Source organism: Mastomys coucha, unplaced genomic scaffold, assembly GCF_008632895.1.
Source record: "Mastomys coucha isolate ucsf_1 unplaced genomic scaffold, UCSF_Mcou_1 pScaffold16, whole genome shotgun sequence".
Taxonomy (NCBI): domain Eukaryota; kingdom Metazoa; phylum Chordata; class Mammalia; order Rodentia; family Muridae; genus Mastomys; species Mastomys coucha.
The window spans coordinates 82,101,975-82,120,702 of NW_022196898.1; the positions used below are offsets into that span (position 1 = coordinate 82,101,975).

General features: G+C 38.0%; 1 protein-coding gene across 3 annotated transcripts in view; it reads left to right on the plus strand.

Annotated features, from left to right (window-relative positions):
- Positions 1 to 1,536: 1,536 nt before the first annotated feature.
- Tacr3 (tachykinin receptor 3) overlaps positions 1,537 to 18,728 on the plus strand; it is an 84,662-nt gene continuing 67,470 nt past the window's right edge. The window contains exons 1-2 of one of the 3 annotated variants that reach the window (XM_031375586.1): positions 1,537 to 1,709; positions 1,978 to 2,318. In XM_031375586.1, coding sequence (XP_031231446.1) covers positions 2,116 to 2,318 — 203 coding nt within the window. In that variant the 5' untranslated portion in view covers positions 1,537 to 1,709; positions 1,978 to 2,115. Of the gene's footprint in view, positions 2,319 to 18,728 lie in introns of all 3 variants that reach the window. The other 2 variants (XM_031375588.1, XM_031375585.1) reach the window with 2 other exon arrangements.

An 18,728-nucleotide genomic window follows, 5' to 3' on the forward strand; every position in this document is an offset into this window, starting at 1 on the left:
AACCAACAAGCTTTGTCTTAGAACCTTCTGATAAATTTCCTGTGATGTCTAGGGAAGTGCAGACCACTGTCTATGGTTTCCACTCCACAAAGCACTCTCAGTCACCAGCTTTCACCAAGCTCAGAAGTCAAGCCAGCAGATCTCCTTGGAGAGTAATGTTTAAGTTCTGAGCACAAATGTCTGGACCCGCATAAGCACATGCACACACTCACATTCCCCATTGGCTACGGTTTTGTTGTTGTTGTTGTTGTTGTTGTTGTTTTAACCAGGGCAAAAGACTTAAGCTGCATCTATTTGTTTTAAGAATCCTTCCCATATTCAACCATCAAACCCAGACACTACTGTGGATGCCAGCAAGTGCTGGCTGACGGGAGCCTGATATAGCTGTCTCCTGAGAGGCTCTGCCAGTACCCGACTAATACAGAAGTGGAGGCTCACAGCCATCCATTGGTCTAAGCACAGGGTCCTCAATGAAGGAGCTAGAGAAAGGACCCAAGGAGCTGAAGGGATTTGCGGCCCATAGGAAGAACAACAATATGAACTAATCAGTACCTCCAGAGCTCCCAGGGACTAAACCACCAACCAAAGAGTACACATGGGGGGACCCATGGCTCCAGCAGCATATGTACAGCAGAGGATGACCAAGTCAGTCATCAATGGGAGGAGAGGCCCTTGGCCCTGTGAAGGTTTTATGCCCCAGTGTAGGGAATGCCAGGGTCAGGAAGCAGGAGAGGGTGGGTTGGTGAGCAAGAGGTCAGGGGAGGGAACAGGGTTTTTTGTTTGTTCGGTTGGTTTGGTTTGGTTTGTTCTCCAGAAGGGAAACCCAGAAAGGAGATACCATTTGAAATGTAAATTTAAAAATATCTAATAAAAAAAAAGAACATTTACATACATTCTGAATGCTGGGACATTCTAGTCTGAGAATAGAAGAATCCTCCAGGATAGAAATGTGGATCCATTCGAGGGGCCTAAAAGCAAAGCGGGGACTAGGAGGGGGAGGCAGCGATTTCCAGTGACAAGGGTTAGGAGTCCGAAGGAAATGGGTAGACACTGAAAGTAGGAGCAAAAAAAGGGATCTCAGACTGAAAATATAAACTGGATCCAAATGTTGAATTAAATCCCAAAGCCAGCGGCACAGAAGTACAGTTGGCTACTGCATTCCTACACACTGTCCCCAAATTCACCTGTCATCTTGCTTTCCACTCACTAGCGAACCAACCGTCAGTTGTTTTCAGGAAAAATAGACCTTACTGTAAAACTCAGAGCAAACCCCTAAAGTTAAAAGAGGGAAGACAGTATTCAGAAGATTGTGATTCCAGGGAGAAAGTACATCTTTCCTGTGCTATCAGCTGGCAGCTGCCAGGAGAGGAAAGAGGAAGGATGGAACCCAGAGTGTGGACTAGAGAGCAAAGCCCAGGAGCTTGCGGGGTGGGGAGCAGGGGAGGAGGTGTTCCGTCAGTCTTGCAACCCGCGACGTCATAGAAGCTGGGGACTCCTGGAGACTATAAAGCGCGCCTTCAGCGCAGATCTCAGCTCTCCCGGCTGATGCCTGGGAGCTCCTCCCTGGCAGGACGCAAGCGAGGAGAGTCTCTGGTTCTTTCCTGCCCAGCAGAGCAGCCGACTCCCAGGAGTAAGTGAGGTTCCAGCTCCGCAGCCTTTGTCCCATCACAGTCTCCCAAGGGGGTGGAACCATCACTGCAGGCTACCAGGTAGTACCCAAAAACAACGCGCCACGGGGGAAGAACTTCAAGGGAGCGGGCTCCTGCTGGCCTCCGGAGTGTGGTAGGTCCCAGGCTGCAAACTCTGGCCATGGCCTCAGTCCCCACCGGCGAAAACTGGACGGACGGGACGGCGGCAGTGGGGACCTATCCAGGGAATCTGAGCGGCGCGCTGGGGGTCACTGAGTGGCTTGCGCTCCAGGCTGGCAACTTCTCGTCAGCGCTGGGGTTGCCAGCGACATCCCAGGCACCTTCCCAGGTCCGGGCCAACCTCACGAACCAGTTCGTGCAACCGTCCTGGCGGATCGCGCTCTGGTCGCTAGCCTATGGCTTGGTGGTGGCCGTGGCAGTCTTCGGAAACCTCATCGTTATCTGGATCATCCTGGCCCACAAGCGCATGAGGACCGTCACCAACTATTTCCTGGTAAACCTGGCTTTCTCCGACGCCTCCGTGGCTGCCTTCAACACCTTGGTCAATTTCATCTATGGTCTTCACAGTGAGTGGTACTTTGGCGCCAACTACTGCCGCTTCCAGAACTTCTTTCCCATCACAGCGGTGTTTGCCAGCATCTACTCTATGACAGCCATTGCAGTGGACAGGTAAGGGGAGGAGGAGACAGAGGAGACGAGAAGAGGGTGAGGCACGGAGAAGGGAGTGAAACGGGGCAAGCAGTCGGTAGCACTGTACAACAAATGATGACCCAATGGGATTTTAAAGGTATAGGAACTGTGAACCAGTTTCTGCTCACAGGACCTCTCCCACTCCAGCCCTGACTCCCTGGCGCTGGGCATCTGGAGGGACAGCAAGTGAGTGCTGAGAAAATCCATCACTCCTAATAGGCAATCAGCTAGAATGACTGAACTCATGTGTAGAATTCGTGTTCCAAGGAAAATTGTTTTCCCTTCTTTTTCTCTGTTGTTTAGTCACTATGCTGACTAAGAAACATACAAAGAGCCACCCATCCACTCCCCTTCTTTCTGAAGTCCTGGTCAGTCTCTGCTCTCTAAAGGTGACCCAAAGCCAGCGTCTCCTGCCATCCCTACCAGTGTCCAACAGAGGCAGCAAGCTCTTGCTAAGTCATGTCAGTTTCCATTTCATTCTTGGCTAGAATTAAAGTCTAGTAATCCAAGGAAGATTTCTGTACCTGGAAGCATGTAACTAAATTTTTCAGAAGATATAAAAATTACACCCACAGAATAAGTGGTTACAAATATATGTGTGTACATATATGTGTATGTATGTATGTATGTATATATATATATATATGTACACACACACACATATGTATGTGTATACACAGGGAGTATGTTTCTCACCTAAGGTGGAAATTCTGAAACGCTTAAGTAATTAGAAGCTTACTGAATCTCAAATCTTTGCTATGATATTTAGGTTTGTAAAAATTCTCCATGCATTTGCTTTCTCTTATAGAACACTAGGAAATGTACATTCTTATAGAAACACTGATGAGTCCTTATCTGTCAATGGTACATGGTTACATTTAAATTCAATATTATGATAAAGATATTCAGTGCATAACCAGGTAATTTTTCATTCACCTTAGTCATTGACATGTGCCTGGGGCTTATTGTTTATTTAGCAGTCTCAAGATTCTGTGAAAAGATTGCTTTTTTACATTAATGAAGTTATTATAAAATCAAAAGGACTAAATAAATATTAATTGCTTCTACACTCACCTTTCATCATGAGAAAAAACCCTCATTTTTTGAAATATTGAATGAAGAATTTCTAATAGCATAAAGCTATAGAAATAGTTCACATGGCAGGCCCACAGTGATAACCTGAAGGAGCAATATATGTCTCTAACTAGTATAAACAAAAAAAGAAAAACACTTTTTAAAGGCCTTCAATACTATATGGTCACTTTCCCTTTAGCTCTGATCTTCTGCACATGTATGCTGGGGATAAACTTGGATGCCAAGACTGAACAAAATCAGCCTAAAGTTTGGGAAACTGAAATTCCCCTTCGACCTTTCCCCACAGAGATAGAGCAAGTGTTTCCGATGTTTGCAGATCATCCAGTCTGATTGTTCTTGTTTCTTTTGAAACAGTTTTCTCATATATGAGTTTTTATTGTTGTGATGGGGAAAGAGGTATTAGTATATGATGTCATAAATAATCAGTACCTTAAGTCCTAATGAGGGACATACAATTTGATGGAAACTCTAGTGTGTATAAAATTGGCTTCTAAGGAGAAAACAATTTATTTTTCCAGCTTTATCTGGCCAGCACTTCTAATGTAACTTTGGGGTTATCTCAACCGATATTGCACAGCTACTTCATTGTGTTAACTACTTGGAAATATTATGAATTCATTACTTATTCTTCTTAATTTATTTCATAGAAAACATCATAAAACTAAATCTAAATAAGATTCCCCACAGCACACATTATGCTGTGAAACTGAAGTGAGTTCAGTCCGTGTATTTCAGATTCCTTTTGCTTAAACTGTTCTTTAAAGAATATTCTTATCTGAGCAGACAAATGACTTAAAAACTATGTGTGAGGAAAACTCTATCTGAGATAACTTTTTAAATCAGACCTTCTGAGGTTGCAAAGGCACCGTGGATTCTCAGGCTACAATTACATGTACGTACTGCTTGCTGCATGTAGCTGACATCATTACTAACAATATATTTTCCTAGAATGTATAGCTTCATGAATAATTAATGCTTTATTAAAATAACTATAAAATTAAATAATAAGCAAAATATTCCTATTCGTAAAGGACATGCCCAACCAGTGGCCCTCAGGCTTCACGCATCCCAGGATAGCTGGGTATGTGGTTCAATACTTTTGGAAATGGCAGTCAGCATCCCTAATATAATATAAACTAGTTTATGTGATCCTATTCTGATTGGAAAGCACACCCACTTTAATATGTTTCTTTACCTAAATTAAAAGATCTCCCGAATATGGAAGGAGAATAAATTTTGATTTAGGCATACGGCCTTCCATCAACTGCAGCACATGTTTGCAAGCCTTCTGCAGCGATTAGAAAACTGAGACTTGAAAAGGGCTATTCCCTTAACAAGCAACAGGCAGTAACGGTCACGTACTTATTTTTCACTCTGTAAACAACTCCATCAAAAACTTGAATGTGACATCACAGGTGTTAGCTTTCTACTGGCATATGGAACTTACTACATTATTAGCAATTCCTGAAAGCCTGTTTTGTTGCCTGAAATGGCACTTTTCTATCATCATTGCCATCTTGATACCCAGACCCCCAAATGCAAGGTAAAATTACCTTCTTCTCTACCCGTCTGAATTACTCTTCACCATTCTGTCCAAATTGCCTTTCTATAATAAAACATTTGGCTGTAACACATGTCTTTAAAAATGTCAAGGCTTTCCGAGATCATGTTGAGGAGCTGAGACGCAAACCATTTCAGTCTGACTGGGGCTCTGCTCTTCTGAGCTCTAAGCTGTTGTGCCTAGTTACCTGTGAAGCCCGGAATTAGTTAGGCGAAGGTTGCCTTTAGAGAACTGTTGGAATCTAGCCCTTGTTTATACACTGAGCGTTGCATGAAAATATGTAACAAGATTTTTGTTTCCTGTGTTTTAGTAGAGAGTGTAGTAGGTAGAAAATTATTAGGTAGAACAGTTAATGCAATAAATTTTGATTTCTGCTCATTTATTACATACAGCACTTAATTTAGGGAAGTGAATAGGCAGTAAATATTTTCTTTCATTGTCTAGGCATACATTTTGAAATTAAGTTAGAAATTTCAGGGAGTTTTACTAGCATAGTAAAGGATTCTCTCAGGATATGTGGTCCTCTTTGATCTGAATATGAAAGTAACTTTATAAAATTCAGCTCACTGTTTCTTCCTGGTAAACCTACAGGAGATGATTTCATGTTTTATGTAACTGACCAAACACAAAGTCACAGCGAAGAATAGCTTAAGCTCTTTAGACTCGGAGACAGCCAAGCTTCATAATTATTGAAAGAAACACATAAGTGAACCAAAAAACAGTATTTATTCAAATAAGTAAAAAACAAAACAAAAACAAAAAACAATTATTTAACAATTATTTATCACTATTCCAGTAATGCATGACACATTATTTAGTCCATAAGATGAATTTGATGAAGTCAACTTAAGATCAATCACTTAATAGCATCAAATTACTTACAGAATGGTACTGAAGCCAGGCTTTGCATAACATTTCTTTCAGGAAATACCATGAACCGTTGGTTCTTCTTTAGTTCTTTCATAAGGGCTCTAACGGCTTTTTTGTAAATAGAAATTATGGGTCTATAATGGTTGAGGGTAAAAGTTCTGTTACAGTGCCAAATTTTTAAAGATTTATTTTAGTGTGTGTGTGTGAGAGAAAGACAGAGAGAGAGAGAGAGAGAGAGAGAGAGAGAGAGAGAGAGAGAGAGATGTGCATACAGGTATGTAGGTGCCCACAAAGGCCAAAGGCACTGAATCCTTGGGTTCTGGGAATTTAACTCAGTAAGCACTCAAATGTTGAGCCATCTCACCATGCCACCATTGTGAATTCTTACAAAATTAATCATGGGTGCACACCAAAAGTAATAAATGCATATTAATTCATTAGATGAATATGTAAGGTCAGTGCATCAAAGCAACATTCGGGGATTTGTTATGTAATTAGATCTCCAGTTGTGCCATGGTTACACTAACAACAGTAGGTAGCATATGCCCCTAGCTAATCTGCCTTAAATGGGTACTGCTGAAGTGTTGGTAGCATTGCTACCCTCCAGTGGGTACAGCTTTCAAAAACAAGTCCTTAATATATTATGCATTATACCAATCTAACCTTAATGTAAAACAATAAGAGAGAAATAGAACATCACCCAAAAAAAATAAATAAATAAAAATATCTAACAAGCATCAATCCTATCTGTTGCTTTTATTCAAAAATTTTTTTCCACTGAGCAGTGGTGGGGCACGCCTTTAATCCCAGCACTTGGGAGGCAGAGGCAGGCAGATTTCTGAGTTCGAGGCCAGCCTGGTCTACAGAGTGAGTTCCAGGACAGCCAGGGCTATACAGAGAAACCCTGTCTCAAACAAAACAAAAAACAAAATTTTTGTTTCCTTATCAGCTATTTTCTCATTAAACCACTCAAACCTCATTTCTTTTCCTATATCTATTCAGAGTCCTATGATGAGTCTCAGCAGGCATGTCAGTTCTCTGACCTTTGGACCATTCAGCAGGGCTCTTCCAAGGGCTTCCATCTGCAAGTCTCGCCTCAGTTTCCAGTTCATTTGGCCCCTTCTTTCCTCCCTGACTGCATTTCCAAAACTCCACCTGCATGTAACTACTGCATTTTAGTCTCTTCAGTTCCACACTGAGCCTGTTTCTGTTCTTTCTTTATTTTCTCATTTGTGTACAAGTTATCTTATCCAAACCTGGGCTTACATTTATCACTTTGGAACAAAATGGTTTGTTTGTTTGTTTGTTTGTTATCTATAACTAGTTTTCTTCAGATTATACATTGCACACAGATACAATGCAAATACATATAGATAAATTAAAATTAGTTAAAAATTGAGTGTGAAGAAAAATAATGTGTGTATACATACATATGTATTTATCTCTTCTATCTCTATACAAATATAAATTCTGATTAGGATAATGTAACACTGGCTATTGGGACAAAGGGCCCTAATCCCTTGGAAAACTTCACTATGAAATGTTCTTCTGTTACTTGGCCTCATATTGAGGCTTTCTTGATGTTCTAACAAGTTTCTTGACAGCCATATCCAAAAGTAAACAAATTACTAACATGGCTGACATTGACTATACATACAGTGCACACGTTCATCAAGTGCTGAAGAAGAGTCTCTGATACTTGGCTTCAAAGAATGCATGGTATGAGTCAAAAGGACAGCATCTTTTACCAAAACCATCATTGATAGAAAGTATGTTCTCTATAGGTTTTTTCTCTATAGAGATTTTTCTTGGTGACAAAATGAAAACCACATGGAGTACTTGAAATTTCTGGATGATCTCATCTGACCCAAGGGCAAATGAAAAGGGGGATAAAATATTGCTTTCTCTAGAAGTATGTGTCTTGCCTTCAGTTTGAACACAGTATGACAAGCAGAAAAAATCAAAGCTGTCAGGCATGGTCAAAACTCTCCAAATCTTCACTCTGGTCAGCAACTGCCATCCTGATGAACCACATTCCCACTGTAGTATTGTAATTTGTTAATTGTTAAGAATAACATTCAGCGGGGCAGTGTAACACACACCTTTAATCCCAGCACTTGGGAGACAGAGGCAGGTGGATTTCTGAGTTCGAGGCCAGCCTGGTCTACAGAGTGAGTTCCAGGACAGCCAGGGCTACACAGAGAAACCCTGTCTCAAAAAAAAAAAAAAAAAAAAGAAAAGAAAAAGAAGAAAAAAACATTTACAGTGAAAAATTAATTGTGTATTTGTAGTGTGTGTAGTGGGGGTGCTCTGGGTATATGTATGCACATGCATGTATGTATATGTTCCTTGTGACAGAATTTCCCTCTTCAGTCCATGCTGGCCTGGAACACTCATGAAATTAGAGAAGTGGGCATCTTCACCTCCTTAGCTAGCCAAATTTGAGTTTTCCTTGTTTTAGGCATGGAATCCAGTTTAGGTTACTTTGTTATTCTCAAGAGTGGGAGCTTTCCTGGGGTGCAGTAAACCTACCAGGGCTCACATCATTAAAGAAAACTTATCAACATAGAAGCCTACAATTGTTCAATTTGCAAAGGGTCAGATACTGTAGAGGGTTCAGCCCTACAGGGAAAACATTCTGTGCCTCTCCTCCAAAGGCTCAGAGATCACTGAAGAAGAGGAAATATAAAGAACATAAGAGCCAGAGATGATAGATGACTATAAACATCTACAGTCTTCTGGACATAGTAGGGCAGCTGCACACATGATCTCAAAGCACAAGACCCATCAAGTACAAGACAGACCAGTTTAATCAAAAAGAGAGTTTCCTCCATAGCCAGTGAACTATTGGCAACTGTGCACAGCTGGGAAATAACTGGCTTTCTCTAAGACTGTAGTCTCAGAAATAAGTCAACTACACTCCAAATGTGGAAGGCCACACGTCCAAGAATATTTGCGCATCACGAATTGGCTGTAATGGAAGCAAGAATGACCAACATTGGGAAAGCAAGGGAGTTGAATCTAGGAAGAGCTGGGAGGGAGAAAGTGAATATGATAAAAAAAATTATTGTATAAAATTCTCTTAAAATTTATAAAAAATTTAAAAGTATATAATTAAGAAATCTGATTTTTAAAAAGTAAGATTGATTTTACTCTTCCTAGATTTTATCAAATGCCAATAGCTCCTCAAATGGAGGTGGGATTCCATGTCCATTTCTCTCCCTCCATGCTGGAATTTCGCCTGGTTTGAGTTTGCACATATAGTATCACACAATCAAAGTTGTGGAGTTGATCTGTGCTACTGCCCTATTATAAACATAATAGTTTCCTTGAAATTATATACAACCTCTGGCTCTTCTAAGTTTTCCACCAGGCTTTCTCTAAACTCCCTGAGCTTCGGAAGAAAAGTGTGATAGGTATGTCCCACATAGGGCTAAGTACCTCACAGCTTTTATTCTCTACATGGTCACCAGTTAATGGTCTATTTTAATTGTCATCTACTGCAAAAAGCTCCTGTGGTGATGCTTGAGATATGCTCAGATCTGTGGGTATAACAACGAATCATTAGGAGTCATTTTAATACAAGGTGCATTTAGTAGAATAGTAGTCATAAGTTCTCCCATAATACTCATTGCCTATTTAGCTACAAGTTATTGATTTCTTAAACAATGCTCTGTATGAGTTCTATCTCATTGATTGGGCAACTGTTACAAAGTAATTGGTTATTCCTAGAATATTCATTTACTCTCACACCAGTGCCATGCCTTGTTGGCCAGCTGTAGCTCCCAATGTTTGTAGCCAGATGAGATGGATGACCATATTCATTCTCTGCTGGCAAGCTTACACTTGTCAGCACTATGAAAGATACTAAGCAGGGATGAAGTATCCAACTAAATACCAAATGGTTTCTTCTGTGACTCGAGTGTGTAGTCTCTGCACACACAGTGTATATATAAATATACATATTTATATATGTATACATATGTATTTATACATATATGTATATATACTCATATTTATATATCAGGACATTTCTACAGCATTAGTTTTCTATGTCACTCTTTTTAAAAGGTTTATTTTTATTATTTCTAGTTACATGTGCACATATGTGTCTGCACATAGATATGTGCATGTGAGGTCAGAAATGTCAAATCCCCTGAATTTCATGTTGCTGGAGTTACAGAAGATTGTAGGCTGCCTGACATGGGTAATAGAGATCAAATTTGGAAACTCTGGGAAAGAAGCATTTGCTCTTAACCACTGAGCACTCTTTACAGCCCCATATGGCCATTTCAAAACATCTTTAATGTAATTATGTCTTCCTAAATTTTTTCCTCCTATCTCATCCCAATTTTACTCTTCTGTTGCATTGACTTTCTAACCCTTTATACTATTATGTTACACTTTCTCACCCTTAAAACAACCCTTAGTGGCCCTTTACTAATTTCTTCATGTCTATGGATATTCCAAATGAAGATTCAAAGCTATTTCCACAAGTGAGAGGAAACATGGGATATTTGTCTCTTTGTGTCTGAATTGATTCACTTGAAATGATGGTTTCTAGCTCCATTTCTCTGCAAATTTCATAATTTCATTTTTGATAGATGAATAATATCCCATTATGTAAATGAAGCACTTTGAAACTCTCTATTCATCAGTATATTGACATCTGGGCTCTTTTTAATTCTTCACTACTGGGAATATATAAACACTGTACATGGAAAAGCAAGTTTCTTTGCAATAATGTATGCTTTCCTTTGGGTGTATCACCAATAGTAGTACTATCATAGCTGAAGTATCTACTGCTGTGATTAAACATCATGACCTAAGCAACTTGGAGAGTAAAGGGTTTACTTCATCTTATAGATTGTAGTCTACCATCAGGGCGGTTAGTGCAAGAAATCAAGACAGGGACCTGGAGATAAGAACGGAAACTGTGACCATGAAGAGTTCTTCTTACTGGCTTCCTCAACCCATTTTTTAAAACATCCAGGACCACCCAGTTCAGAGGTGACAACATCTACAGTGGGCTGGGCCCTCCTCCATCAATTATTTCTCAATCAAGAAAATGCCCTGCAGAATTACCCACAGACCAGTCTTGTGAAGACATTTTCCCAACTGAAGTTCCCTCTTCCAAAATGACTCTAGCTTCTGTTGAGTTGACATAAAACTGGCCAGCACTATGGTGTAACTGAATCATGTATTAGATATGTTCCCAGTGTCTTCAAGAATCATCACTCATTTTCCTAGTGGTTGTATCAGTTTGCATCCCCATCACGAATAAGAGCTTTCCTTTCCAGGCATCTGTGCCAACAACATTATATGGGCATCTTCTGTCACGTGTTGTTTGCTTGGTTTGTCGTTTGGTTGGTGGGTTAGTTGGTTTGGTTTGATTTTTTATTTTGGTCATTCTGACTAGGTTACCCTAGTGAAATATCAAAGTTGTTTTAATATTCATTTCCCTGATACCTAAAGATGCTGAGCATTTTTTTAAATGCCTCTCAACTGTTTGAGTTTCATCATTTGAGAACTCTGTTTAGATGTATGCTATTTTTATTGTTGTTTGTCTTAATTTGGTCATTTATTTACTTAATGTTGAGTTTTGCATAGTTAAGGTTTTGACCGTCTGCCATATGTATAGCAAAAAAAAGATATTTTTCCTTTACGTAGATTGCTTCTTCACTTGAATGATGATGTAGTTTGCTGTACAGAGGTATTTTGGTTTCATATGACCCCGTTTGTAAATTGTTCTTAATGCCCGGGCTACCAGGATTCTATGCAGAAATTCCATTCCTGTGCCTATACATTCAAATGTATCCCCTACTTTCTTCTTTATCAAATAAAGGGTCACATTTCTTATGTTAAGGTTCTTGATCTAAGTTCTGTATAGATGATGGATATGAACCTGTTTTCACTTTTCTACATATAACTATCCAATTTTGCCAGCACTATTTGTGGATGATATTCTCTTTTACCAGAGTGTGTTGTTGGCTTCTTTGTCAAAAGTCAGGTGGCCATAGGTTCTATGACCAATATGTCTGTATCATGCTGTTTCTATTACGATAGCTCTGTAGCATAACTTGGACTCAGGGATGGTGATACTTCAACAGTTTCTTCTATTTCAGGAATGTTTAAATATCTCTTTTTTCCCAATTCAGTGTAAAAGCATTATTTAATTTTCTGTGAAAAACTGATTTATAATTTTGATAGTATTGCACTGAAATCGATTGATTGGGTTTTGTATGGTAACCAATTTCACAATTTTAATCTTACTAATCCACAAGCAAATGGGGTCTTTCCATCTTCTAGTATCTTGTTTAGTTTCTTTCTTTAGTGTCTTTAGGTTTTGATGAAAGTCTTTCACTCCCTTAGAATTGTTCCAATGTATATTTGAAAGTATTGTGAAAGGGATTATTTATGATTTAACACTTGATATGTTTTCCATTTTCATATAGGAAGACTACTGATTATTGTGTGCTAATTTTGAATTCTGCTACCTTGGTGAAAGGATTTATCAGCTGTGGGAGTTTTCGGGAGTCTTTAGAAGCATTTATGATAAGAACTAAATGCTTGGCAAATAAGGATAATTGACTTATTTTCCTATTTGATTTACTTTCATCCATTTCATCTATCTTATTTCTCCAGATACAGAACCAAGCAGTGAATTGAACAGGATTTGAAAGAGTGGAATCTTAGTCTAGCTTCTCATTTTTGTAGAAATGCTTTCAATTTTTCTCCACTTTACCCGATGCTGCCTACGGATTTGTTGTATGTTGGTGTTGCTGTTATGATGCTGAGATGCTCCCATGTACTCTAGATTGTTCAGGACATTTTTGACAAAGGGGAGTGGGATTTTAGGCATGAATGCAACTTCCAGCATCATAGTAAAGTTCTATAAGCTTAGAAGATCCTCTCCTCTGATCTTCAGAAGTTTGAAGGTGTCCCTCTGAATTCTGTAGGTGATACTAGAATTCTGAGTTGGATTCTATACTTGTTGGTTCCAGGAAGTTAGTAGATTGACAGGGAGGCAAGGAAAATTGATCTGACTGACCTGCCTGGATTTCTATTCTAGACACTACTCAGGGTCTGTGTTGAGAATATACATGACTGGGAGAGGTCTTATTTTCTTATGTATCTATCTCTTTATTTCAAAAACACATGTTTAATAGTGACAGTGAGTGTAACTTTATATAAGCAATAGATTATCTTTCCACAAACTTACTAGAAACTGAAAGTTCACATGTCTGTTTTATTCATCATGTCTACAGTTTACTTCTAGAACGTCAAGCAATGACATTGGCTTTGCCTTTACAAATGACCCTTGCAGCAGAGGTTGACTATGTGTATCCATTCCTACACACTTCTGAAATTATGCCGTTAAGATAAATAATGACATTTTGTTCTATTTTCCACTTATTTTCATATATTTGTGGTTTACCTGTTGGCTTATAAATTTTTAGAGAAAAATAGACTAAAGAATTTAGGGAAAACTTTGTACTCACAATATGGCATTTTAAAATGAACAGAATTGTTTACACACATACCATCCTCACTGTCAATGTCATCATCATCATCATCATCATCATCATCACCACCACCACAACCATCATTGCCACCATCACCATCATTGTCACTACCACTACCACCACCACCATTAGTAGCAGCAGCAGCAGCAGCAGTAGCAGCATTATCTCTATCCTTTCAAAATAAGTTTGTTTATTATGTACATACTTTTCATGTTTACTAGTTTTATTATCTTGCTTTCTACTTCTATTAGCTGCTAATCAGGGATTATTTTATTCCTCAGTTTGCTTTGTATATTTTTGAGGTGTCATGTAACTTCAAATTATAACATTTTATTCTATTTTAAGTTAAGTCCACTAAGTTTACCTGACCTGGTTAGATTACATTTTTTATCTCATAAATTTGTATGTTGAGGTAGAAAGACCATGATTCCCAAGTCAGCAATGACTATAATGAGTTTGAAGACATCCTTCACTAGAGAACAAGACACTATCTAAACCATGCCCATCAAAAATAATCCACTTAAATTTTATTATGATTAATGTAAAAGTCTAGGCTGCCTAATACACAAATACCTTATCAACACCATCATTTCTTAGAATATTTTCAGCATCACAAAAGAACTACTTTCAGCTGCTTTGTATTCACACCCTGAGCCTCTTTTATACCTTAGCAGTAGCTAATCCATTCTCCATTGCTTGGTCTTTCTGTGAAAGGTCATATTAGCATAAGATCACTATGTGATCTACGAGACTGGGTAGTTTTGGTCACCAGAACATCTCTGGACTGAATAGTTCACAGGGCTGTTCAAATATTCTTCTATCCCATTGTGCAGTTGTCCACTCTCTGTGGGATACTTATGGTTTCCTAATTATGAGGAATTCTAAGGAGAGCTGCTTTGAGCATCTCTGGGACTTAGTCAACTTTCAGTTGAGCAAAATGTGGGCTTTTCTTTCTGGGCCATCCATCTATACTACCAAACTCTGAATCATACTCTCTTTTCACAGGATTTAAGTCTTCTAGAAGTGTATTCTTTTTTAAGGTTGTTTTTACTTCTGGAAAAAATTACTATATAACTTTAGGGTGAGTTTCTGTTAAGGAATTGGATTGGGGAGATTTATAAGGATAGTGTTACATGTTCTGACTTGGAGGGCATTGTCAGTTGGAGAATATTCAGCCTACCAGTCCATCTTCATTTCTTGTGTTTCAGTTCATCCAGCTCTTCCTTACTTACTGTCACCAATGCATTGTAGACCTCAGTAAATGAACAAGGCATCCCTTTTTTGTTAATTTTTTCCTAAGTATTGCTTTTTAAAGATTATTTTAAATGCCATTTTTAAAATTCACTTTCAGATATTTCATAGCTAGTCTTCATTTTTGTCTCATCCTAATGTTTAGCTGGTCTGATGTTAGTGTAGTCAGTCTGGTTTTTATTTTTACTCATTTATTCTAAATTTCAGAGACAACTCTCTTTTTCTGCTCTTTTATGCACTAGTCTATAAGAGTTTAATTTTTAGTTCATGTGGGTTTGAGACAACATATGATGTTACTTTCTCCCAGCTCGAAGGACATCTTTTAGTATTTAAGGTGACTATGTTTGAGCAAATTCTCAATCCTGTTTATGTGAGAATTTCTTTAATTCCACTGGCAGGCAGTATATATTTTATGTTTTACATTTGGGTAGATAGTTCTTTTTCAATAAAGTACAAGGCTAAGATCAAGGTAAGTGTTTTTGTTTTGTTTGTTTTTTTATTTTTTGCTTTTTACATATGGACGCCCAATTGTTTCAAAGTATTTGGTGAAGTGATTGTCATTTGTCCATTCTTCCCCTTTTCACCTGTGTCTAGAATCAATGAGCCATATTTCTGAAGGTCTATTTATGGGCTCTTGATTTTGCTTCATTGATCTTTGTGTGCACCAAATCCTACAGGCTTGATTACTGAGCATAGACTAGGTCCTGAAATTTGAGACTGTGGTTCACTCTACTTCAATCTTGTTTGCACTTATTCTTCTGTTCTACTTTTTTGTCTTTTCATATAAATTTCAGAATGAGCTCATGTAGTAACAACAAACTCTTACCTTATAATAATTACATTAAATCTTGTAGGTCAGTTTGGAGATTAACATTTATCATGCTAAATCTTCCAAACAATATCTCTCTTCATCATATTTAAAACTTTTTAAGGCAATACTTTTTATTTCTCAAAGAAATAAATCCTTTTTTGTTTTGTTAGATTTATGTGTGAATGTTTTTAGTATGTAAAATGATAAAGTTTCTGTTTGACGTAGTTTGTTGATAACATATAACTATTCTTGTTATTTGGTTTATTGATCCCTGATGAACCCATTAATTAGTTTTAAGTAGAGACTTTGTGGGCTTATTTGCATCACTGAAAGTATTTTGTAAGAAGAGATTTCTTTTCCTTTGAATATATGTGTCTGCTAATACTTACTTGTGGCTCATTGCACCATAAACACAATATTGAATAAAGGTAACAAAAGTAGACATTCTTACATTATTCTTATAGTAGGGAAATGTACAGAATGTTATAATTAAACATATTATAATACTGAGATGCTATAGACCATGATGGATTTAAGAAATTATTTTATGTTTTAATGTGCTGAAATTTATAATACGTGTGTTTTTTAATTTTATCAGATGTTTCCTGGATCACTTGATGTTTCAAATAGTTTAAATTAAGATAACTAATTTTTTAATAAAGTACAAGTCAAATATTTTATTAGCAGTATATTAGTAAGGGTTCTCTAAAAGAACAAATATAATAGAATCAAAATCTTTATCAAAAAGGATTTATTAGATTGGCTGACAGGATGCTGTCTGGGTAGTTCAACAATGGCAAGCCCACACTGGAGAAGCCTAGAACTATAGTGGTTCAGTCTACAAGGCAGGATGTCTCAGCGTTCTCAACATGGCACTGAAGGCCTAGAGAATTCTTTGGAGAGCTGCTGGTTTCCAGTCTGTGTTGGAATTCCAAAGAAGTTGCTTCTGATATTGATAAAAAAAAATGCCATAACAACAGGATAGATGGCCTTTCCTGCCAGAATGAGGGCAAACAGGCAAAAAACAATGTTTTCTTCTTCCATGACTTTTCATCTGGGCTGTCGCAAAAAATAACACCCAGATTTAAGTTGGGTCCTCTTGCTTCAACTCCTCTGATTAAGTAACTTCCTCTCAGGTTTGTCCAGCAGCTTGGATTTTTAGTTGATTCTACAGTCAATAAAGCTTAGTGTCATAATTAAAAATGGCAGACATAATATTTCCTAAATTGCTATAAACATTTACTAAATGACTATCTTCAGCTTCTGCTCTTGTATTGTTGAAGACTGGTACTGGAGAACAAGGTAGAGCCCAATCTTCTCATCCTCCACTTGGCTGAACCCGAGCTACCATTTTGTTCATATGCTAGACATAGACAAGCATGAGAACAGAGGTGGCCCCATCTGGGTCATGTTTCATAGTTTAAGTCAGGTTTAAGTTCACACCTTGTTTGCACATTGTACACACAAGCATCTACCATGTAGAGAAGCAGAGTTATGTGAGGGAGGGGTACAACATCTGAAGTGTAAATAAATAAAATAACCAATTTAAAAAAGAAACTACATGTGAAGGTTCGTGGTAGTATTAATGCATGAGTGAGTTTACATAAATAGAATAAATTTGATTCATAAAAAATAACTAAAGTGACAGCGAAGGCCCAAACTGCAAAGTGAGCTTCCTGTTTCAGAATGGCGATGCTAATAGTATAGAAGTTCTTTGAGATGTCAAGCAGAAACACAAGGATAATTTCGTGGGGGTTTAAAAGAAAAGTTGAAAGGTTGGCAAGGTATAAAATCTTAGCTGCTGTCCAGAGGAAAATGGAGGTGAGAAGGAAAAAGTCATGCTGTTTCAGGACCGTGGGTGTCAGCTCATGGTGGACAGGCAGCCACAATGGTGGGGCAGGGGAGTGGGGAGGAAAGCTTTGGAAAAAAGCAGTAAGGAAGCCCAAAAAGATGAAAACATTAGGGAAAAATCAAAGTTTTGGGGAAATCATGGTTATAAAAGAGAGAGGAAGAAGAAAGAGCAAAAATAGGTTTTTTTCTGAATTCAGGCAAGCAGACCCTTATATGTCTGAAGTAGAAAAGATACTGCTAGTTGAATTGATTTTGTCATTTTTATTAAGCAAGTCTTGAGGGGTTGGGAGTCTTGCTTAGTGGCATAACGTACACTGAGCATGTTCATATAACTCTGGAATTGACCCCATGAAACACACAAATACACGTATAGACATATGCAGAGTTTAATTCCAAGAATAAATACTGTTTGTTAATGGAACATGTCTCTGTCAGGTTGGGGTGGGGAGGAAGAGGGAGAGAGAAAGATAGACAGACAGAGACAGAGTCATATGAATAGTTGGAATTTGTGTTAGGGCCTTGTTCTACAGTGAATGGTTTGTAGCTTTTTTTTTCTTGCTGTCTTTACTTGCCTTTGGCATTAGACTAGTACTAGCCTCTATAGGAATCGTATAGACCCTCAAGTTTTCAATTATGCTACACTGTGCCTCACTTAATTTTCTTTGAACTTTTCAAAGTGTCTAAGAGTGAAAACGTCCACTCTTAGATGGATAGATAGCTGTTTGACCAACATGGGCTTTGTTTTCAGGGGGCATCTATAGTATTAAGGAATTTCTCTATTTCTTCTCAGAAAATACCTGCAACATGATCTTATGTTTTGGAACATGACTCCACAGTGATATCATTTATATTTTTAGGATTTTATGGGTCACTTGCTCATTGAAGAATTCCCATTATTACATTATCACCTTCAGGTATTTTTCCAAGGAGTCAGCTTTCACATTCACAATTTTATTCTGTGGTTCTGTTGGTCCTTTATTGATTTTCTCTCATTTGATTTTCTTTCCTCTTGCTGAATTCGTCTTTCTCTTACTGTTTTCTACTTTCTTAACCTTATAGCCTTTGTTTAAAGATTTTTTTTCTTTCTCTGATGCTAAGCATTCGGTTCTGATTTTGATCAAAGGTTGCTTTAAGTATCTCACTAGTTTTTTATATTTTTACATGCCTGATTCAATACAAGATATTCTTTTGGATTTCTCTGGGAATTCTTTGACTCATTTTGTGGCAGGCAGACTTTAAGGTGTTTCTCATTATCTCTGTCTCCCACACATATTCTCTTTGAATTTACCTCCTATTAAGTGATTTGCATCTATCCAACAAGATGTGGAAAATGCCATCAGATGTTATACTGATAATTATCTAACCTTATAACTCATGCCTCACTAGCAGATATCCCTAGCAGTTGCTGTCATTCTATTGATGAC